At 37.0% G+C, this 24,928-nt stretch overlaps 1 protein-coding gene across 2 annotated transcripts in view; it reads left to right on the top strand.

Annotated features, from left to right (window-relative positions):
* LOC129756498 (probable serine/threonine-protein kinase DDB_G0282963) overlaps positions 1–24,928 on the top strand; it is a 65,432-nt gene that overhangs the window by 27,038 nt on the left and 13,466 nt on the right. For both annotated transcript variants that reach the window (XM_055753403.1, XM_055753408.1), the window contains exon 3: positions 21,085–21,395. In XM_055753403.1, the coding sequence (XP_055609378.1) occupies positions 21,085–21,395 (311 nt within the window). The remainder of the gene's footprint in view (positions 1–21,084; positions 21,396–24,928) is intronic.

The raw sequence follows: 24,928 nt of genomic DNA on the forward strand, positions 1-24,928 counted from the left end.
AATCAAAAACAGCGACTGCAAATAGCATATCCGATCACGAAATCATCTACTTGGTAGCTGATCTCAGAGTATATAAGGCAGCTCCCCAACACCGTATCATTCGTGAAATGCGCATGATAAATCAACACGACCTCCAAGTCGACTACTTAACAATAGACTTCCAAAGTATTTATGACGCCGCGGATGTACACACTAAAGTCGCACTTATGACATCATCGTTGGTTACACTCCTAGATCGACATGCACCTGAACGTCGCACTGTTGTGAAAGACAGAAGAATACCATGGCTCACAAGTCGTATTGAACAAGCCATCAAACTACGCAACCTGGCCTTTACTTTGTATTCCCGTAATCCATACCGATGCAAGGGGGATCCAAACTGGATTGAATATACCAGAGAAAGGAACAGAGTTAATTCGCTTATCCAACAGTCGAAGAAAAGTTATGCTCAGAAAAACTTTTCACCTGACCTACCACCGAAGCAGTTGTGGAACAACCTTCGCAGGGAAGGAATTCACAACAACTCAAAGAGAACATCTAGCAGTGAAGATTTTAATCCTGAACCCCTGAACGAATTTTTCACTGATGGCCATCGGATTCTCTCAACAACCCAAGCAGATCCCAATCATCATCAACAACCAACAACTGCAACGCTATCAGAACTACAAAGTGAACATTTCCACTTTCGAGGCACAGATGTTTCCAGTGTGGCTAAGAAAATTTTCGAAATCAATTCAAATGCCACCGGAAGTGACGACGTACCTATCTGTTTCATCAAGATGCTTTGTCCTTTCATCCTACCTGTTCTCGTGCACATTTTCAACGCCATCATCGATAACAATACTTTTCCACTCACATGGAAAAAAGCTGTTGTTACCCCTATCCCGAAATGTCTCAATCCTGTTGAACCCAAAGATTTCCGGCCGATTAGCGTACTTCCAGCTCTATCAAAGATTCTAGAAAAGATTCTACTCGATCAAATCACCGAACATCTGAACACTAGTCAACCGCCTCTGCTTGCACCAAATCAATCGGGGTACCGTAAAAGCTTTAGCACCACAACAGCACTATCTAAAGTGACCCATGACATCTACCAAAACATGGACGAAAACAGGTGTACCGTTATGGTTCTAATTGATTTTTCACTGGCTTTCAACTGTGTGAATCATCATCTTCTACGAACGAAACTTCTTCGTGAATTCAGCTTTTCTGGGGGAGCCTGTGATCTGATTTCATCCTTCCTAAACGAAAGATCACAAGTGGTTAAATGTGGGCAGCAGTACTCATCCGAGCGAAGACTCAGCGATGGAACACCACAAGGATCTTGCCTGAGTGCCTTGTTATTCAGTCTCTACATTAACAGCATTGCCAATGATCTCAAATGCCAGTACCATCTGTATGCCGATGATTTGCAGATCTATACTTCTGGCTCGATCAACCGCCTCGATGACATGATCACTCTAGTCAATGAAGATTTAACCTGCATCGAACAATGGAGCAGGCTGAATTATCTACATCCCAATCCGAAAAAGACCCAAGCTATAATCTACTCGAAAACAGGTTCATTAACAATGAACAACAACATTGTTTTCTGCGGAGAAATAATTTTCACCCAAAAGCACATAAAAAATCTTGGGCTAACCATGGACGAACAACTGAACTGGAATAAACATGTGAACGAGGTGGTTTCCAAAGTTTATTTGACTCTTCGAACGTTCACTAGCTTCAAAGCAGTTCTTCCCACCGCCACAAGAATAAAGCTGGTTCAAGCTGTTATCATCCCGATTTTCTCCTACTGTGACGTGGTGTACTACCCCGGTTTGTCAGCTGCACAGAAAAATCAGCTTCTTCGAAGTTTCAAATCAGCGGTACGATTCGTTTACAGTCTACGACGCAGAGACAGTACTACAAGTCTGAGAAGCAGCATTCTAGGCCATGACCTCCCGGATAATTACCACCAGCGCATAAGTTGCTTCATGCGCAACTTGTACCACAGGAACTGTCCAGAATACCTAGAAGAAATAGTGCAACGCACGCAGAGTGAAAGATCCAGATCGTTTATTCTGCCTCGGCATACCACCACTTCAAGGAAAAGTATCCTGGTCTACGGCGTTTCGCACTGGAACAGTCTACCACTTCAATCCAGATCGGCTGAATCTATGGCCGTCTTCAAGAAGCTGCTACGTCAGTGATTCTATTTAAAGAGTGAAATCTCAAGAAACTGTATGCAATCTCACTTAAAGTTGACTATCCTTGACCTTGTACAACAGTTATATGCTAACTTTGAGGCTACCGTAATTTCGAATAATAAACTTAAACTTAAACTTAAATCATAGGTTGACGAATTTATGAATAAGATGCACTGCCACCACAACACTCATTAATCAATGAAATTGTGTTCGATTAATTGCTCAACTCAACGCTTCGCATCAATACGCGCCCGATTGACAGGGAAATCTTCAGCAAATAAAAATAAGACAATAAAGCGAACAAAAATCAGCTGACAAGACTCTATATCTAATGAGGGAATGCGCAATCGACCCAAGTCCACCAAAGAATCAAGTTTCAAAGTAATTCTTTTATTTAAACCACAAGCCCAATAAATCAACATGCATAATATTCTACTTTCCTGAGGTATCTGGCTAAGTTTAGCGAACAGATATTGTTCCTGATTGTGGTCCAAGTTCGTCCTCCAAGAACTTCCTCGGGTTGCAATGGCGGTTGGCTGGTTGTGACGGCACACCACAAAATGCAATGGCGCAAAAGCGATGGCTTCGATGGCGTTATACCAATAAAGCACAATGGCGAACAACGCAACAAAAGCCCAGGAACTGCAGCTGAAGTCCTCTCGGAAATATACCCGAATTCTGTCCTAGAAATCCCCACCGTCAATTACGCAGAACTTCCGGTGTGTACGGTTCCTTTATCCGGTTCGTAAGGACCAATGTTTCGACACGTCCCTTCGGTTGCTGATGTGGACTGTATAAGGCTGGACGTCCGAATCTAATTTGGTCACCCAAGGGTTCTGCTGTGGGTACGCCCTCGGTAGGTTCCTTGATAGTGATATTCCGCAGGACGGGTTATAATTTTAACACACACACACACACGACGGATTTAAGGAAATAACTTTATTTTCACAACTATTGGACGGGGGACGGGCACAGCACAGTTAAAGACGAGGTGTTCTTGATGGAGGTTGAAACGAACTGAACTTATTGATCTACAATTATCTCTGCTTGACACCACGGCCAGATCGGACTGATCGGCCAAGAGAGAGTTTCTCTCTCTCGGGAACTCATTTGAGTTCATCCCTTAAGGTGGTTCCTTTAATTATGGCAAACTTAGTTCTTTAGATCTCGTTTCAATCCAATTCCTTCTACGGCAAATAAGGTTTTACGTCAGATCAAAACATTTTTCGTATCAGTTTTCTATACGAAACGTTTGTAGGACAATTTTAACACCATGATTTTGAAAAAAAATTATGATTCATACTTTACCAGAAAATATGTTGGATCGTGCAACAATTGGTCCGCTCAATATCGTCCTGCCCCATTGTTGTACATAATTCTGCTGTAAAATTTGTTTGGAAATTTCAAATTTATTAATTCGTAAACCTCCAATAACTTTATTTGGTTGTTTTTACAGCTAAAAATAGCATAAAATTTTTGGAAGCGATTGATTAAGTCCTGAATTATAACAACGTGTTTTGAGTTAGTAAGGAGGCTTGTACGGAAAAATCCAAATTTTCATTCAAAAACCATCAGAGATGTACTGAAAGTTCAAAAAACATATATTTGTATATTTAAAATATTTCTTGGTTCTTGCAATACATTGCATGTGAACAAAAACTAAACCTATCTTGTACCCCAGAAATGATATTCGTTGTAATACAAGAAATTCAAATAGGTAAATATTTTTTTAATTTTAGTGTTTTGACAGCTAGTTTTAAAACTGGTTGACCGGATGAAAATAAAAATAGCATTATACTGCTTTGCATAGCTAATAAGTTTGATGATTTAAAACTTTCACAAAAACATGTCATGAAATTATTGAAAGCTTCAAAAAGCTAATCCTGCAATTTTACAATGCTTTTCAATGGATCACGAATTTTTATTTCGAAATGCTTATTACTTTTTCCATGAAATACTTTGCTTCTTCTCATGCTGGCAAACAATTAATCTTAAGAATGGGAAAAATCAATAATTTGAAACAAAATTCATTTCGAACTTATTTGAATTTCTTGTATATGCGAAAAGTTCTTCTTGCACACAAATTGTCATACAAAATTGAACACGTTCATTGACTACATGCAACTAAAACAACTCGAATTGTCTATTGATATGGCATGTTTTTTCTGAATAAGTGGATATTTACGTCCACTTAGAATTTTCACATTTTTTGCACTCAATTTTGATTTTTAATAATTAATTCTATAATTCAAAGACACTTTATATATCCATAAGTATATTTTTTCTACCGTCAAATCTTAAAAATGAAGTTTTGAAATTATTAAACTCGTTGAAAAAACTTATGCATGTATGAAAGTCGGGCAATTTGCATTGTCTGAAAAGTGTCAAAGTCAACTTAACTGCATTGGCTTTGAGAGACTACTTTTTGATCAGATTTATTTTGAAATCCTTTATCCCGACCATTTACTCAACATTTTATGTAAATAATCTAAAAGCTGTCCTGAAAAATAATTGTTTCTCTAATTTCGTGACGAAAAATCTAAAAGAATTTTATTCCATGTCAACAGCGATCCCCTTGATATTGTTATTAATATTGTCAGAATATTGTACAGGAGGAAAACTACGACCCTTAATCCCAAAACTAGAAGTCGAAGGTTGGAAGACCCGAAATATTACTTATCTGACGTGCAATTTTCTCAGGAATTCGAATCTGCTGTCGAGTTGCCGTCACTGGAGACATCTATGTGAAGCTTTATTTGGCCCTTATCATCCAGAAAAATAAACAGTCATACCTTTGTAAAACTTAATTTAATCCAAAACAGTTTTTCAGCCGGAAAACTCTTGGGAAGCATTTCTATGTGATGTGATTGTTTCCTGAAGATTGATGAAATGCTACAGAGGTTACATTTATTACAAATAAACCCACTTATATTAAAAAGATATTTAAATCAATTAACTTTTCGAAAACAAAACTCTTATACAAAATTGTATATCATGAGCATAAAACAGTCAAACGATCTGAAACTTTGGGCGTGGTTGTGTCCATTTTCAAGTTTTAAATTGAGATTTATTATGTAAAAATTGATCGACTTCCAAGTGAGTCCTTAAACATTTGTTTTATACAATCGCATCTTCTTCATAGGGGTAAAAGGGGGCAAAACAGATAACGTTCTCTAATCTTTTCACCTGTTAATAGCCACTTAAAAATTAAGCATTAAATACCTTTCAGTTCATTCTATGGGATTTTAAAGACATAAAATTTTATGTTGGTAGGACATATAAAGAAAAAGGCTCAACACTGGGCAAATTATGTTATTTAACCTCCACTCAAATGGCTTTGGGTAAATAAAGAGGTGGTTTTGAGTTTCTGAGAAAACTTCACGTGTGATAGATGCTAATCCAGACACTCAAACCGACGGCTTTGTGTTTTTTTTGGGCCCGGATTATAATTGGAAAGTGCATTGGACGGTTTATATGGAAGACCCCCCCCCCCCTCCCCCTCATAAGGGGCCGTCTAAAAATTAGATTGCATTTGAACTAGAAGTTCTCATAATAAGCTTCCGTAACAAATATCAGCCTATTCGACCTCATGGTGACTGATTTTCAAAATGAGCAACCATTGGAAAAAAATCGGACAACATTATGCACGACGCAAAATTTACCTGTGCAACTATTGGGCAAAAACAAGCTGTTTTAAATGATTTTTTAAATTTTTATGTCACTTTTTTCAAACACTTGAACCTTTGGATCTTGTTGACCAATCCTGTATGAGTGCATCGACAAAAAAAATCGAGTGAATTTGGTTGAAATGACTAAAATACAGCATAAACACCAAAATCATGTGCTTAGCTGTGCAACGATTGGCAAATCACCCTGGTTGTATTTTTTTCAAACGCGTTTTTCTCGATACGCCATATATGGAGATAGATGTTGGTAAAGATATCTCCGCCATCTTATTACATGTTGGAATTCTTTTGATCTCATTCAAGAGATAGTGAGCAAAACCTTCTTTGTGTGTATTTGACAAAATGTTAATATTGAGTTTATATGACTTAAAATTAGCTTAAAGTTAGGACACTTTCAAAAACCGAACTTAAAATTCAAACCCGATCATATCAGGATGGGTTGGATCAAATTCCAAAATTCGAGTTGCATTCGAATCCTTTTTTCATACTTATTAAAATACATTTGTTTGATTATGTGCAAAAAAAATTCAATGTACTTAAAATATATAAAATAGCAACTTAAATCATCGTCCAAAAGTTTGGGATCACCCCGTAGTATGGTGTAACGCCCAAAAGTTTGGGATCAATCTTCGATAACATGCATTTTTATTTCACGCGTATCTCTGTTATTAAAAATCGTATTGTTTATCTTGTAAGCTGATTTAGAAGCTAATTAGTTGAACTTGCTTTATGGATACTTAGTTCAAATAGCCTGAGGCTGATGTCATGCTGAAGCAACTAGCAACGCGACCTACAACGCAACGTTCACACGACTAACCAGCTCTCATTTGATCTCCATGGAAATCGCGCAGACCTGTCATACTGGTCGCTTTGTATAGCGCGACCAATCTGATGCCAATGTGTTTTGTAGCGCGACTAGTAGTAAATCCAATAGGAATATTGTTTTTTCTCGATTTGAAGCAGTGATTCCGGGTTTTAAGCACAATGATACGAAGATCTGTCCGAACTTGTGATAATAAACTAAAAAATTTCTTAATCGGCGAGAAAATTTTCATGAATTCTTAGTTCCGGCAAAAAACAAGGAATTTTGTCTGTTCAATTTTCGGCATTCTTGCAATCCGGGTCGTGATTTGACGAGTTTTTGATGGCTCCCGAAAGAAAGGAGACGATTCAAAGCATTATCAGATGTAGAGAAGTGATGATTTGTAGGGAATTTCAAAGTGACAGGTCGCGCCAGCATGACATACCAATGCGTTGCAACGCAATCTTATTGGAACGTTGCGTTGCGTTGCGTTGCTAGTTGCTTCAGCATGACATCAGCCTGAAGCTCAAAATTTTGAATTTGGTCGAAGTTATAAAAAATTTAGCTGATTGTCCTCCATATTTGACTTTTTATCACTCCACCACCGTTTTGTGTAATGGCAGATTCCAGATCCAATTGAAACAAATTTTACTTTGCATTCATTCATTCCCAGTTTAACTACCTTATAGCAGTGTGGGGGAGGGCATCTTTGTCCCTTCTTGCCCGGTTGCAGACGTTACAGAATCGTTGTATGAAAACTATCTTCAAACTACCTTTCCTCTATCCAACTTCATTACTTTATTCAAGTACATTCTAATAATGTTTTGCCATTATCTAAACTGTGCAGCTTGCAAACATTAATGTACGTGTTCGATAATTTAAACTCCACAGATAATAACCGTAATTTATTGTTTAGCTCAGGTACTCGCTCTCGAATTACTCGTCAGTCGAATCATTTGCTTCAAAGTCGCTGTTCAACATCTTTCGGTCTATGCAGAATCTCCTACATTGGACCATTATCTTACAACAGTCTTCTAGAAGTCTTAAAAAGCACTAACAACCGTAGCTCTTTCAAAACCCAACTCATTCGTCACCTCAAAGGAATACTCTAGTCAATAACCAAATCACCTTGCCAGTTTTTTTTTGCGTATTAGTCAATAATTTTATTTTTAATCTGTTAATTTTAATTTAGTAGTAAAACAATTAGTAGTAAAACATTCTGTTTTTAATTTTCTTTTGTAGAGCATTAGTTTAATAGATTCTTGTTTAATTTTTGTTGTTTTGTTAAATAAAATGGATCTCTTAAAAGGAAATCATTTTCCACTGAGATTCATGTCTAAATTTAGTTTATCGTATCGTACCCTTTCCCCGCATAATGTAAATATTTTTTTAAGTTCTCAGCATGAGTAAATTTTGCTCGCGTTAAGTTGTTGTTGATAATTGTTTTTTGCTGTCAGGCATGCTGAGAACAGAAAGCGTCCATTACCAGGGGGCTCAAACGAGCCTCTTGGTATGGGGGAGTGTGGTGGGCCGCTTTACAAAAAAAAAAGTATTTATTAACTCTGTGGAACCTATTGAAGTGCTTTGCAGAGAAAACGGTCGCATTTTAAGGCAGTCTTTTTTGTATTTTTTGCCATCCGTCGTGTCAATCGTTAATTCGTTATGAAAGACTGAGTAATTTGTAGTTTCTACAGATCATAAGTCTTCTCAAGTACTAGACATTGAATTTTTCAATTTCGTCTTCTTGTTTACGTCCGGTAAATACAGGTGAGGCTTGTCAACGAAAAGTTCCTGTATGTTGTATGTTGGTCATCCACCATGGGTGCATGGATTCACCGTAGTTTCTGCCTAAGTATGTGTTCACGTGCATTATTTAGATTATTAAGTTCGACAAATCTCCAATGCAACGCGTACACTATACCCGGACCCCATGGCTTCGTATGAACTGTTATGGAGTGAATGTATTGTGTTGATGTAAGGTATATTTTGGAAGAACGAATCGATCAGGTGGGCTAGTTTACATACAGGTGTTCCGGCATCCGTGTATATACCTGGCCAGCTGGCAACTGATTGAACATTCTTATAATATAGTCAGTTATAAGAGGAAACACATCTTACCTGTCGGCCACTTATGGGATTCGAACCCAAAAGTTTTCTTGCCGATACCGGGAATCGAACCCAGTACGCCAGGCATACCAAAACCAGACTCGCGCCAGCCTATCCGCTAGACCACTTTGATTCTTATTACCTTATATTTGTTATGTTCTGCAGAGCTTCGTGAGCGTTTCCATGCTCTGTATGCCAGTCTCTATTTATGATTGCCATTTCAATATCCTTATTGAACCACCTCAAGGGAAAATAAGTATCGCGTATTTCAGTTTTAAAGATGCGAATATCATGTCATGGTGCGATATACCTTTCACAGAAATTTGGCTAAAGCGGTAAATCTCATCGGGTGAATCTGTGAGAATCAGATCTAATTGCCAACAACCACTGTTATGGAAAAACGTTTATTCAGAATTAATGCAGCAGAGTGACAGGCAGGATATAGTGTCTTTGAATGTATCAATTCTACATGATTTTTTTCTTAAGTCAGTGTTGAAGTCTCGTGTAAAGAAACTGTTGTTACAATCAAGAGAATACTGCTGAACATGGCATCGTATGATATTCGAGCAGTCAACGTCCAGAGGATTGTAGTAGACTCCAAAGAATAATCTATTTGAGTCTAAGTGAAGTTGCCTTAATAAAAATTCAGTGGGATAACAGTAGGACGAGCTATTACTGTTACTTGATCTTTCAATGATTTCACAACAGAGATTTTTTTTATCATAAATGCATATGCCACCCCCATGTCTATAACGATCGTTACGTATTATGTTGAAACCTTCAATAGCTATCATTGCATCACTAACTACATCGCTTAACCATGTTTCGGTCATAATGATAATATCGACCTTGCTTATGGTAAACATCACGCAGAGAAAACTTGGATTTTGATACAAAACAAAACTGACTTTGATTCAAAACATTCAGTTTTTTGAATCAAAATCCTGTTTTCTTTGAATCAATGAATTATCGTTCTGATTCAAATGAATAATTTTTGAAAGAAAGAATTAATTTTTTGAACTGAATAATTTTGGACTTTGATTTCAAACAAATTCTTTGATTCAAAAGAAATTTGTTCAATTGCACATTTCGTTAAAAACAAAGTAAATTTTCTTTCAACCAAAGAAAATTGTTTTCAACAGAAAGGAATAATTTCTTTAAATTAAAATTTTAAACTTAGAAGATATTTTGGATTGAGCAAGAACCGAATTTCGAATAAAGTTTGTCCGGTTGTGTTGAAAATCAAAACTAGTGAATCAGAGATAGCTTTAGGAGGATTCAGGATGAAGAATGGTAAGTGTGTGTTAATCCATTAATCAAAAAGTGAATGTTTAAGATTTTATATAAACTCTTGCATTACAGGACCATGGCAGATTCCGCCCCAAATCCAGCGGTCTGGTTTTTTTTTGGCCCGATCTTCAGCGGTAATCACCAGTTGGATGACCACTATTGAGCGGCCCAAGAAGAATGCCCTCAGGCCAAAATTAGGACCAAAATTATAGTGAACCAGTGTCAGTGTTAATTTTATAAATAAACATGAATTTAAAATGTAAATGCTTTCTTTTTATTATTCAAAATATTCCTAAGAGGAACTTCGGGACAACAGAAAATATGTCTTCCAATTGGAATAAAAGGAAAATGGTTCAATGAACCAATCCTTTTAAATCTAAATCTAAATTATATTGTAGCAAACGAGAACAACTTTGCATCAAATGGAACTGTTTTTTGTTTCAAAGCATTAATATTTTGATTCAAAGATTTTTCAAAAGAAAAATTCTTTGAAACAAAGGAAAATGCCTTTGAATCAAAGGAATTTTTATTTATCCCAAAATCAAAGGAAAAAATCCTTTGTTTTTGCGGCACTTTCCTTTGAAATAAAAAATCTTTTCGCTGCGTGATGTTTTAAGCTCAACGGATTGAGCTTGAAATCCATAATCTTCACTTTTATTCAAATTTTAGTTCACTACACTCTAATTCTCCTTGACTCAGATTTGAAGGAAAATAATTAAAAATGCGCTAAAACTGGGAAAACTCAAATTTTGATTACAACGGCACAACTCAGAAATGAATAGTAGGGGTTTTCGCGCATTTTGAGTTGTTTTTGTGCAGGGTGGTTCAGACTTGTTCAGGGATCGACTGAATGAAAAAATATCATAAAATTATGAAATTTTAAAGTGGTTTTGAATAGATCCAGTTTATTTTATTTTTACCTCGAAAAATTCGGTCCATTTGACCACATCCATCCGGTGGAACTACGTGCTGTCCAACTTGTCACACTCAGCCGCCAGCCCTCTCGGTTTGTTTTGAGCTGATTTGAAAAACAAGAAAAAGGGAAGCGCCGTAGAAGAAAATCATTTCCACTTCAAAATTTTGAGAAAATTATACTTACAGTTGTGAATGATGGCTTCCGTAGAGATTGCTGGAAAAAGAATAAATTTGTTTAATTTTGTTTTCATTCTTTTGAATTAAATAACTTTTTTCATTCTGTATTTTGTCAATCTTAAATTTAATTTAAAGTTATTATTTTTATTTACATAGTATTCCGTCTCACGACATAACTTGACGAACATAATTCCTAAAATTCACTCGATTCATAGCCACCGTTCTCCAATTTCTCGGGCATCCCATGTTCGCCAGATCACGCACCACTTGGTCTAACCACAGAGAACCAGAGTTCGGGCTGGAGCCCCAATCGTGTGTAAGAATGCCAACGGCGATTTCAATTAAGACGACGCCATTTTTGCAACTTAGCTAAGAGCCCATAGGTGTCGCTACCAGTACACTTTTTTTTCATTTTTACACACGCTTAAGAAATACTACACTCCAGTCATGTCTAAAGTACCCCGATTTAAAATTAACTCATTTTCAAGAGTACAGTTGATAAAACTAAATGTACCCTTTTTAAACTATGGAACGAACTGTTTCAAATCAACCAATTTTAAAAAGAATATTATTATTAGCTAGTGAATAAATAAATGAATAATGCTTCTGAAGGTTGGGGATTTTAGCATTTAAAGCATGCTAGCCGCTACTTCTGGAAGTTTGTACGCTTGAATGCATATATATGGACGAATCATTCAAGGGAACATTACGTGGAATTTAGGATTTCTAGTGTGAACTGATGTTACGTAAGGTTGCACTTAGGATTTAACATATGTGTGTGCTCATCAAATGCTCAATCAGTGTTCACCTGCCACTTATCAAAAGTGAAGATGTATCTGGAAGCATATGTAAGTAGAAAGAAATAACGCGAGGTAATGCTACAAAAGATCTAACATCTGATCGCAGTGGCCTCTCCCCAACAAAAAAAAACTATAACTGGGTGATATACCCATTACGAACAAAAGCACAGCGGGCTATTCATAACTCAAGACAGGATGAAACGCTTAAAACGTGAAGATAAAAATGAAATAAGTTCAGCAATTCGTTAACTTTGTTGATAACTGTCTATTTTTACTTAAGATTTCTAAATTGTTTTGGAATTATTAGTTCTTGGTACTGAATACTAAGTAATATTTCGATTAATATAATTTTTGGTGTTGTTTTTTCTATGTTTCATTTTTCACCATTTCCTTGTTTATTAATATTGTAATTATTTTTCTGTTATTTTATCAGCTTATGATCAGCTATCAGCTGATTTGTCGTTTGAAAAAAAATCGTTCTAATGCATGAAATCAAAATTAAAATTTATCAATAAATGTTTTAATTTCATGTATAAAAATACTCAATTTTGGGTAAAAATGAAACTTGTTATTAGCAAATATTTATAGTGTATACACCAACCCAAAGCATTTAGATTCTGGCACCCCTGTCGATCCGGGATTCGGTTTGTTTACGTTTTTCGGGCTTATTAAATAAATTTTGTTCGGTGGTTGGTTTCGTTCGTTTATAGTTTGTTCAGTTCAGGTTTGCTGACCTGCTGACTGAGCTGGACCCACTCAAGCCTCTCCGGCTCCCGAACGGTGTCTCGGTCGAGAACGCGAGCAGCAGCAGCAGTTCGCCGAGAAAGTGAAAACCCCCTATCATCACAACAGCCAGAACACCTCCTCCTCCAGCATTTGTCTGGAGCACCCCGATGAGGAACCGATTATGCTTTTTCGACCGTATCAAGCCATTCATCAGTTATGCTGTACTTGTCCGGTCTGGCCGCAACCGAGTACACGGCCACAGCATTCACGCATGAAACCAGTACCCTCGGAGGCTCGTGTCTTACATCAGACACCAACAAGAAAAGTCGGGCACGTTCTGCGACATCCTTCATCCGTCTCTCAAGGTGAGCCGTTCGGTAGGTAGCGTATGTAACCGGTGGGTGGAAACACTCCACTCCCGGGACACGCTCGTGAAACAGCCGCGGGGCTGCTGGAAAATTTGCTGCTCAAATTGCTGGATCGAGATATGAGCTTTCAAGCTAGCAATAGGAACGTCACCCTCAACACGAAACAGTCACCAACTTCAAAACAAGCTGGGAACCGGAGCCAAATCATACCTGGGTAAGAATTCTTCTTGTTTAATGACTTGTTAATGACGATTATTTTTGTTTTCCAGGAAATGTTCGGTGACCAAATAAAGTTATTCCGGAAGCAGTGATGCCGTTGAGGATCGAGAAGACCCAGCTGGCACCGGTCACATTCCATCTGGTTTTCCATCTGATTCAGCAAAACACGAATGGAGGCTAAGATTATCACAGCACCTTTCCGAGCACATTAATTATGGAAACGATGTACCAAGCCAGTCAGGATTCTTTAAAAACCTGAAACGATTGTCTACAACAAAGATTCCGAAGGTTATAATTAGAGCTAAGCAAAATTGTAAAAATATATAATAGAAGGATTGTATTGCCAAATGTCTCAAAGACTAAATTCTGTGTCAATAAGATGAATGCAAAAATTATAAAAATATAATAATATGATAACACGAATCGGTTTATTTTGTTCTGTATCGAAAAAAAGCTTTATTCATTTTATAAAAATAGAAAGTATTGGTTTTATTTAAGCGGTAAATCCATTCGTACAGCCTTTCTGTTCCGTTTAAAGTTACGGCGAGAGCAGATAAACAAACTCAGAAAATATTTGAGCCATTTAAAATTGATATCTTTCTATATTTGACTGAAAATGTAACTTTTAAAATCAGATGAAGGTATATTTTGGAACTTTATTATTTTTGGGTACGCACATACCCAAAGATAAAGTACCTATTTTCTTATATTTTTACGACTTTATTTTTACGAAATCATCTGGCATCCCTGCTTTTGAGAATGACAGCAAAATTTTTTTTCACTCGGATTTTTGCACGCTGAAATTTTTTTACAATGAAAATCTGATAAAAACTTAGCTAAGAGCCAGTAGGTGGCGCGATTTTCGGGCCAATTTCAACGGTTTTAAAATGGCCGACAATTTAAATTCTTACACACGGATTCGACACATGTTTGTTCGGGGCCCGATCTCTGTTCTCTGTGGTCTAACCACCTCGCTCGTTGCGCCCCCGCTCGTCTTGTTCCTCCTAATTTAAAGTTATACTCACCATGATTATTTCGTTAATTGTGTCCGACCATCGCATCTATACAATCAAATTTGGTTTCGGAAGTCTCTGAGTTGTTTTCATCTATTTTGCTCGAAAAAGTGTGCGTCTTCGCTAAGTGCCAGGTTTTGAAACTCCCTAGATGAAAACAACTCAGAATTTTGATAAATTCCAACTCAGTTGTTTTCATCTTCATACATGGTGAGACTTCTGAATCAAAACAAATCAGTCTCTGAATAATTTGAAATTACCGTGTATTGGGTCCTCTATGACTTCTTAAACCATGGGAACTTTGGTCGAATAGTTGATTTCTAGCTGTTTTTGGGTCTTCCATTGGGACTTTTCTGGATTTTTGTCAATAAACTTCAGAATTGGACGCTGTCTCAAAAACGACTTAACTTTGGAATCATCAGAAAATGATGAAACTTTGGCTAAAGTTCTAAAGAAGGCTTGAAAAATGTTTCAAATAAATATCCATAAAGCAAGTTCAACTCATTAGCTTCCAAATCAGCTTACCAAGTAAACAACACGTTGTTTGATAACAGAGATACGTGTGAAATAAAAATGCATGTTTTCGAAGACTTATCCCAAACTTTTGGCCGTTACACCATACTACGGGGTGATCCCAAACTTTTGGACGATGGCTTAAGTAGCTATTTTATATATTTTAAGTACATTGCAATTTTTTTTGCACAAAATCAAACAAATGTACATATTTTAATAAGTATGAAAAAAGTATTCGAATGCAATTCGAATTTTGGAATTTGATCCACCCTACCCTGAGATGATCGGGTTTGAATTTTAAGTTCGGTTTTTAAAAAATGTCCCAACTTTAAGGTAAATTTAAGTCATATAAACTCAATATTAACATTTTGTCAAATACACACAAATAAGGTTTTGCTTACGATCTCTTAAATGAAATGAAAAGAATTCCAATATGTAATAAGATGGCTGAGATACGGCCGATCCAAATTTTCATGTTTTTCAGAGGGTGATCCCAAACTTTTGGCCGGCAGTGTGCATCGTAAACATGTTAACGTAGCATGGTTTTATTACAATTTTTAAACTGTAGAATGCTTTCTTTACTTTAGAATTTAAGTGTACTACTAATTGAGAAAATAAACTCCAAGCAACCAAAAATTCGGATAACATTCATCTATTAAAGCTTAGTTCATTTTGAAATGGGACACTTTCTTTTGCTGATAGCTAATTTCATAGTTATCGGACAGCACTTTGTTGCCTGTAAAAGGTACTATCTGATCTATATTTTGAAATTTTATAATTTACGCGTTTTCGAGATATTTACGATGCCAGAGAAAAAGAAAAAAATTGTAAAGTTTCTTCAAAATCCATCATCATTAAATCGATAGCTATCAAAACCGTAGATTATTCAACAAAATTCTGTGCGTGAGTGGTGGAATAGTATGTAAATATGTACTGTCAAAATCGTCATCAAAGTTAGAAACATGCGTTGTAGTGAAGCACTTGATCGGTAACTTACGGTTAAGGGTCATCAGGAAAGATCAGATTTTTTTTTATATTCTGACGAGCAAAAAACTGAATATAGATCGCTGAAATGTTGTGCAAATTTTTCTCCGATAAGCTAAAAGTCTTGCCTAGCTATGAGCTCTGTGCTATGAGTGATTAAAAATGTATGCAGCACCCTGATGCAAATAAAAACATTTTTTATTTAAATAAAATGTGAAATTTAAGTTGAACAAAACCAAAAATTACTGCAATTGGTGCTTTATGTGTTAAGACATCACAAATATATTAAAAACTATAAATTTTCAAACGTTCTCATTTGATTTTTCATTAAAAACAAAGTTTGTTGCAATTAACCCCTTTTCTTAGTAGGGTGAAAATCACATGTTTTTGTAGAATTTTAAATTACTTTTTGTAAAATTTAAAATAACCAATAATTTTTCTGACTTCGTCAGTTCGATGTGCCATCAACCAGTGCTGCAAATTTTCAGTATCAGCTTTCAATATTCAATTTAATTTATTGCAGTGTATCGGTCAGTTCAATTCCAACTACAGGGTCCGACAATTAAACTGCTACAAAACTTTAGGAGTGATTTTTACGAAGTATACAAAAGCGAGTTAGATGACATCTTGTCACCTTGTTAACATTATGTCCAAGATGTAAGAGGATATTTTTGTTAATTTTGTAATCAAGTGTTTTTTTTAAAAATAGTCATCGAACCTTAACGTAGTGCTTTGATTGCCTAGTTCCAGGCTGTGAAATGGTAGAAAGACATATTTCGTGAGTTGTCCAATGAGTGTATGTATTTTTTTTTATTTTGGCTCGCATTTGGAAGATACTTGGAGATCAGAAGTATCCAAGTATAGTATGGTGGGGATCGTCAAGCTACAGTGGCGACACCTACCATGGTGAAGATCATCAAGATGCACCCTGAGAGAATTTCTTGACGTAGTAACACTAAATTGGCGATAGATTTTAATACGCCGGATCAAAATCGCCGTCGGATGAAGATGATCTTTAGGCTCAGCCTTACAAAATCCTAAGATTTCAATAACTCTCGTTTGAACAGAAGCAAGAGCGGGTAAAAAGGGCAAAGTCGCAGCTTACGCGGTCCGCGCATGAAAAATTTGAAGAATATCGTGTTGTCTGCCGATGAATTTGTCGCCATACAGCGGTTCGTGAAAAAAAAACAGAACTACAGATTTTAGTTGCCAGAAAGATTACGAACCTATGCAAACGTATTAAAGGCCACGAGACGACAGAATCGCCCGTACTTTCCTGGTGAAGATCAACCGAACACCCTGAAGGAAGAGGTGTAGATCAATCAATTTACGTATCGAAAATAGTTCTACGGCATGTCCTCGAACTGTGGACACGTCCTAATTTGGTTTTGGTTGGTGGTTTTTTAGCAGAACTTCGCATTGGCTTACGAAGGAAAGAGGTTCCAATTTTTGTGTGCGAATTTTTTTTCGAGGGTTAATTTCGAGCACGAAGTGGTCGGGGAGTTCGCCGGACCTGAACCCTATGGACTTGGCTGTCTAAGGTATAAAGAAGCCCGAAGTCTACTCTACAAAACATGACGGGTTGGAAGTTCTGAAGCGCCATTTAGTTGAATCCCGGGATAAAATACCACAAAAACCAGCTGCGGGCTTTTTAGAATATGTGCCTTGAGCTTCTGCAGCGAGCGGTTAAGCTCAAGGACAAAAAAATCAAAAGGCGCCAATGGATTTTGATAATGTGATCTGTTTTGACGTAAATCGTATTAACTTTGAAAGAAAAAGTTTTTGTTTTGATAAAATTATTTGTTAGTTGCAATGTAATGTAGCACTTCAATTGCCGGACCCTGTAGATTCATACGTGAATGCTCAGTCCTGAAAGCTCTCTGCACACTCATTCACCAACCCGAGATATTAACCAAACAGTAATGCTACAAAGTGTTCCATACAAGGGTTTAGAGAATTTGGGAAACTTTTAGGAACAGGCATATAATTAAAAGGGAATTAGCTCCTAATGTTATTTTTTAATAATTATTGGGCAAAATTTTGTCATGAAAAGGTACTTGCAAGACACGCCGACGGAAATACATTCGATTTTTTCTACAAAATTTTTCGTAAAATGTGCAAACAGCTCTCACATAAGAGCAGACATTCCAGAAGTGCATTTTTCATAAATGAAATACCACTCTTAAATAAATTTTTACAAAAATCTAAATCATTTTAAATCTTCTTCCAGTACAAAAAACAACTAAAACACTCCATTGATTCCAGAAAAAAACCATCAAATTTGATACTTTGGTTAACAGAAAACAGGATAAAATTACAGTTTTTTTCAACCAGGTTTTTCCTTGTTAGAATGCTTTCCAAAACAGAACTTTCGTAAATTTAGCTTACAAATATCTTCAACAATTTTTTTGAATGAATGTTTTTGTGAAAAAATCACTTTTTCATTCAAAAACTTTTAAAATACTTAGGTGTGTTTTCACTCGCAAGAAAAACACCAGTTTTTGAAAGTCAATTTATCGCTTAGGGCTATCAATATTTTTTCAAAAAACATTTAAAACACTAGAAGAAGACCTTAAAGTTGATTCTGACAACCTGATAAGCTATTGAATTTTCCTGATTTTTGAAAATAAACCTGAGTTTACCTGACTTTTGCGAATGTCAAAAAAATGGGTAGTAAGGAACTGGAGTGAAGTGAAAAAGTGAAAATGTGACTGAATCAAAGCAATCGAAAGATTCCCGTTAATTCTTATTTAAAAAAGGGATTTAAACGAAATCTTTCGATTGCTTGATGCAGTAGAAATATTCAACCAAGTAGGCTCACAACACATATTAGAGTGAAAAAAAAAACAAGGTCATCACTTTGAGCGAAATTTCCGTTACTTTAACGTAGCCTGATTTTGCCTGATTTTTATTTCGCCAGTTCCCTGTTTTTTGAAAAAAAAATGTTGGAAACCCTGGTTTCAGGCAAACATTGCTGAAAGTGAAAAAAGCTCCATTCTATTATCATTAAGTTTAGTTGAATGGTGACAAAGATTGTTCGACTCGCTACACATGTGGAAATTTCATACTGCTGAGATCGCTATTTTGAAGGATTTTGATAAAAAATACGTCTTTCACTAATGGTGTAAAGGGGTGGGAATGTTTAGAAATGAGTGTTCGGGTTGGCGAGTTAGCGTGTGGGAAGAACGTGGGGGAAAAACTATGACAAACTATAACAAAATATGACAAAATTATGACGCAAATATGACAAAAGTTGTCAATAAAATGAAAAAATATGACAAATGTGGTAAAAGTTTGACAAAATTATGACAAAAAAAATCTGACGAATATGAATGAAATTTATAATACAATGAAAAATATTTACTAACACAACAAGAAAATATGACAAATGTGATAATAATATGACAATATTTTAACCAGAATATGACAAAATTATGGCAAAAATATGACAAATGCCATTAACAATTGACAAAAATATGACAAATATAAAGAAACTATGACAAGCGTGGTAAAATAATGACAAAAATATGACAATAAAATGACAAAATCATGTCATACAGTTGTGATAAAAATCAGACAAATTAATATATTTGGAAATTTGAAATCAAACGAACAAAAATCCGACTATGTCGTCAAACTATGTAAAAATATGACAAAATTATTAAATATTACAAATTGATTGTTGTCATTTTTACCGCATTTTTCATTTTATTATCAATTTTTTGTGATAATTTGGTCATGATAATAAGATTGATGTCATAATGCTGTCTTATTTTCATCATTTTCATTTATTTTTGACAAAGGTTTCTAGAATATAAGCCATCTTATTGTTAAATTTATGTCATATTTGTCAGATTTTGTCATAACTTTGAAATTTTTTGTCATGTTTTGTCATTGTATTGTAAACATTTTGCTATATTTTTGTGATATTTGTCATATTTTTGTCATATTTTTGTCATATTTTTGTCATATTTTTATCACATTTGTCAATTTTTTTCTCATTTGTCGGATTTTTGTCTTATTTTTGTAATGTTTTGTCATTATATTGTCAATTTTTTGTCAAATTTATGACATAAATTTGTCATATTTGTTAGATTGTTGTCATTTTATTGTCAAATTTTAGTCAAAAATGATTTTCGTTTCCTTTTTTGGTTTTAGTTCAGCTTTAAGCGTTTGCTGACTGAAACTTTTTTTTCTACCGCGAGATGTCTCAAATTTTATTAACCGAGATATTTCTCGCCAAGAAATATCCCTGGTATTACACCCAGAGAAATAACACTGTGAGTGGGCACGGTAAAGCCTGAAAAACTATGAAAAATATTATTTTTAATATTTTTTTCAATTCTGAGTGTGGACATTAAGTTGTACTAGCGAACTCGCGACACTTTTTTTCGTCGCCTACAAGTCAAACCTTTTCACGAGAGGCGTCGCAATTTGAAATCGGAGCTAAACTAATTTCTCGCGATACTAACACTAGGAGCTTTCACTAACGAACTCGCGACACTATTTTTCGTCATCTACAAGTCAAACCCTTTCACTAGAGAGGTCGCAAGATGAAATTGTATCTAAACACTCTCCCCTCCCAAATTTGTTACCATCTACTCGATGAGTTCTCGAGTTATGTAAAAAAACAAATTGTTTGTTTTGTTTGTTTATTTCTTAATCCATCGGACCAGAGGTCTAAATGGATGCTCCTCTTCCCCCTTCGCTCCTGTTAATGGAGGAAGAAGCCTTAAACAATCATAGGAAAAAAAAAACCTTTTCGATACCCTCTGTAGTTTTATTTGAATAATAATTTCTCGAGTGATCCGAAAATGTTGTATGAAAGCCTCGCTTCCTCTTCCACTCTTCTCATTGGAGAGAGAGAGGGGTTTCAAAAATATTTCTATAAAAACATTTCTCGTGCTCAAAAATACTCCCACGCCGAATTTGGTTTCGTTTGTTCGATTAGTTCTCGAGTTATACAAAAAAGTGGATGGTAGGGTATGTGGCCCCGTTTGATTTTTCATCGGCTTAACAAATTTCAGCTCAGCTGAGTACCCATATCTTTTTCTTTTGAAAGGAACTTGAAAAAAAAATGTTTAAAATGCTTTTATAAAGAACACACGAGGTCATATAAAAGATAAATCGCTCTAAAATAAATTATCTTGATGTATGATGATATATGAAATACATTTCTTTATTGCTGGGCTCTCTAGTTTCTCGATTTTGTTTCACACCCGTTCAGAATCATTAGACGATATCTTCCCCATAACCATTATGTTCTATTTTGTCTAATATCTTACCATTTCCGCAGTGACACGCAACGGCTGCACGACGAGGTGGAGGAAATTTTAAAACAATGGAAATCATGCGGTGCATTCCCGCAACATTCATCGAGCACAACAAGCAATGGCGTCATCGCACCACCAGCAACATCGGCAGCCTCCAATAATTGTGGCAGCAGCAGCAACAGCAACAGCAACAGCAACGGCAACGGCGACGGCGGCACCAGAAGCAGTTTCGGTTTCGGGGGCCCGCAAACGACGAACTGCTTCACTCCCAACAACCGCAACAACTACGGCATCGGCGGCAACCTCAATGGTACCTTCAATAGCGATGGCAAAGGTAAGTTCTGCTTTATTTTATATTGTTTTTCTTGATTGAGAGAGAGAGGTGCCAGCCCTGCCAGCCAGTCAGCAAGCCAGCACAAGATCTGATTTGTTGGTATGGGTTTATTCCACTTTTGGTAAGACCATTACAACGTGTTTTGAGCACTTATTCCGGTGGCGCTTTCTGTTTATTTTGGCCTGTCGTGTTCCATCCAAACAACCGCACAAGGCTTGTGGGAAGGTCGCATACGTTGTTTTTGGAAACGCCTCTTACATTTTGCATTGTTGGTTACCGTTTTTCTTATTCGCAAATGGGCTGGTAAACGTCATACATGAATCACGGGACTGTAGACTTTGCAGTTGCAAACCTAATGTAACTTTTAATTTATTGCAGCTTTTTAGTTCGACTTGTAAGCTACTATTTCGTTGATATTTATGGGATTTTTTGATAGTATCGTGCATAATTGCATAATGCTTATCCAAAATTTGTTCGCTAATAAACCGGTGAAAGCGTGTTAGCTTGTCTTCACAACATAAAAGTTGATTGATTAGATAACCTTTTGCTTGATATCACCTGTTGCCTTACTCTTATCACCTTACATTATGGCTAAAGGGATTCAGCTGGATTAATTGGAATCTCTTTAAAAAGTTTATAAAAAAAAGTCAAAAAATCCAACTAAAGCTCTTTTACGGATTGTGATTTCTTTTATCGTCAAAACTTTTTAGCGTAAATTCGTAAATGCAACAAATATTTGTAGTTGCAGTTGCAACAAAATCATCTACTGCGACGTGACTAGACAGACCCATTTATACATATTCTAGCACTAAGAAATGAAGGCCAGCCACTTTTCACGGAACGCCATTAAAGCACGGCTGTCTGCAATTTTTATTCGCTATTGACAAATTTACTGCCAACCGTCGTCGTTGCCGGATTGCAAACAATCACCTGGTGCTGCGAAGCTTTGTTGCAATGATTCTCGTCGATCAACCGCGGAGACCAGTTTTGCTTGTCTCGAGCCCACTCAAGCTTAACTCCCAAGCGGAAAAATCTAATTCTAGTGCACAGAACACAGAAGGGCGCAAGACAAATTTAAATTTTACCTATGCCACAATCAAAGGATAATCCTACCGATTGATAAATAAAACATTTCCGTAGTTAAACAGCTAATATGCTTCTTTCCTTTTTAGGCTCATTCTTGCGCCTAATAAAAAAATATATATTCAAAATTATGTAGACAATTTAAAAAAAATGGGATTGAATTTTGCCGTAAGATGATTTAAGATAGTTTAAGATTAGGAGTTCTATTCTGCAAGTCACGTGACGTGCATCCACTGATATCTTTGAGTGGAGAGTGAACTAGGAAAACCGAAAACACAAGAAATTGAAAATCAATCCAGGATATCCAGAAATGTGGAATGAAAACCGAGAAAAAATTTCATCATTTTTATTTTTTATTTTTTATTTACACAGTATTCTGTCTCACGACATAACTTAACGAACATAATTCCTATAATTCACTCGGTCAATGGCAACCGTTCTCCAATTTCTCGGGCACCCCACGTTCGCCAGATCACGCTCCACTTGGTCTAACCACCTCGCTTTGACTCCAGTTGACTGGATCTGTTGAAAATCGTGCCCCGCATTTCGCCCACCGCTCGTCGAATAACACCTTCTAGCGCCACGTTGAACATCATGCAGGATAGACCATCACCTTGTCGAAGCCCCCTGCGCGATTCGAATGAACTCGACAATTCAACCGAAATCCGCACACAGCACTGCGTTCCATCCATCGTCGCCTTGATCAGTCTGATCAGTTTCCCGGAAAAGCCGTTCTCGTCCATGATTTTCCATAGCTCGTTACGATCGATCGTGTCGTATGCGGCTTTGAAGTCGATGAATAGATGGTGCGTAGGGACTTGGTGTTCCCGGCATTTTTGGAGTATTTGCCGTAATGTGAATATCTGGTCCGTCGTTGACCGTCCCTCCATGAAGCCGGCTTGATGACTTCCCACGAATCTGTTTGCTTGTGGCATTAGGCGGCAGAGTAGGATTCGGGACAACACTTTGTAGGCGGCATTGAGGACAGTGATCGCTCGGTAGTTCTCATAGTCCAATTTGTCGCCCTTCTTGTAGATGGGGCATATTACCCCCTCCTTCCACTACTCCGGTAGCTGTTCTATGTCCCAGATCCGGACTATCAACCGGTGTAGGCAATCGGCCAACTTGACCGGACCCATTTTGATGAGTTCAGCTGCGATACCATCCTTCCCAGCCGCCTTGTTTCTATTCAGCTGGCGAATGGCTTCCTTAACTTCACTCATCGTTGGGAGTGGCTCCTCTACGTCGTTGGCTACGCCGGCGATGTACCTTCCCCCACCATTATGATCTCCTGCATGTGCGCCGTTCAGGTGTTCATCGAAGTGATGCTTCCACCTTGTGATCACCTCACGATTGTCCGTCAGGATACTCCCGTCCTTATCCCGGCACATTTCGCCGGGTGCCTTTGCGGGATGCGTTGAGTTTCGGATAGAACTTTCGTGTTTCTTGGGAACGATGCAGCTGCTCCAGCTCCTCGAGCTCCTCCTCCTCCAGGCGGCGCTTTTTCTCCTGGAAAAGTCGGACTCGCTGCCTCTTCCGCTGTCGGTGATTTTCCACATTTCGACGGGTGCCTCTTTGCACTACTGCCGTCCGCGCGGTATTCAATCGTTTTTTCCTGCACATTCACTAAGGCCACTTAGTCCGCATATCATGTGGATAACTTGAGGGGAAAATAGGGATTTGGAAATGTCCAAGCTTATCCACAACGAGGAGGGTGGGAGTTTGGGCATTGAGTTCGTGGATAAATTTATTGTTAATTTTGAAAAAGTATTAATTTCTATAAACTAGTTCATATTGATTGTTTATCAAGAAAACATCCAGCAACTAGAAATTCGAACCCAATTCTGCGATGTATGTTCTGGTTATGTATTTTTTTAATCCCTCGTTTATTAGAAGAACGTCACGACGAGAAATCTGAAACAAATTCTCTAACTTACTTACTTAAAAGTCCCGCGTCGATTCTCCGGTGCAAAGGGCCGTGGTAAAAGACCTTCACTGTTGACGATCTGGAGCCAGCGTCTTCACTTGGTCAAGATTCTCGTCGATAGTTCGGAATTCGGCGGCTAAGCTTCGCCGCCACAAGTTCCTTGGTCTGCCTCTCCTTTGATGTCCTTCTGGATTTCATTCAAGCGCCTCTCTGCAAATCTCGTTCACATCTATTCGCAGCGTGTGCCCAATCCATCTACACTTACATTCCCGAATCTTGATTTCTAGCGATCAATGCGATCATATTGTTTGGAGTCAGAACGGGGAAAAGGGTCATTCTTGGGACCAGAAAGGGTGCAAGTGAAAAATTACAAAAAACCCGATTTAATACACTTATCAGTGGATTGGAGGTTTTCTTACAGAGTGTAAATTATCTTTGGAAATAAATTACACAATAATGGATTCCTTATTTCTGAATTATATATGATTAATTTATAAAAAAGGTTATGATTAAAGGAAATCGA

This window comes from Uranotaenia lowii, chromosome 1 (assembly GCF_029784155.1).
Source record: "Uranotaenia lowii strain MFRU-FL chromosome 1, ASM2978415v1, whole genome shotgun sequence".
Taxonomy (NCBI): Eukaryota; Metazoa; Arthropoda; class Insecta; order Diptera; family Culicidae; genus Uranotaenia; species Uranotaenia lowii.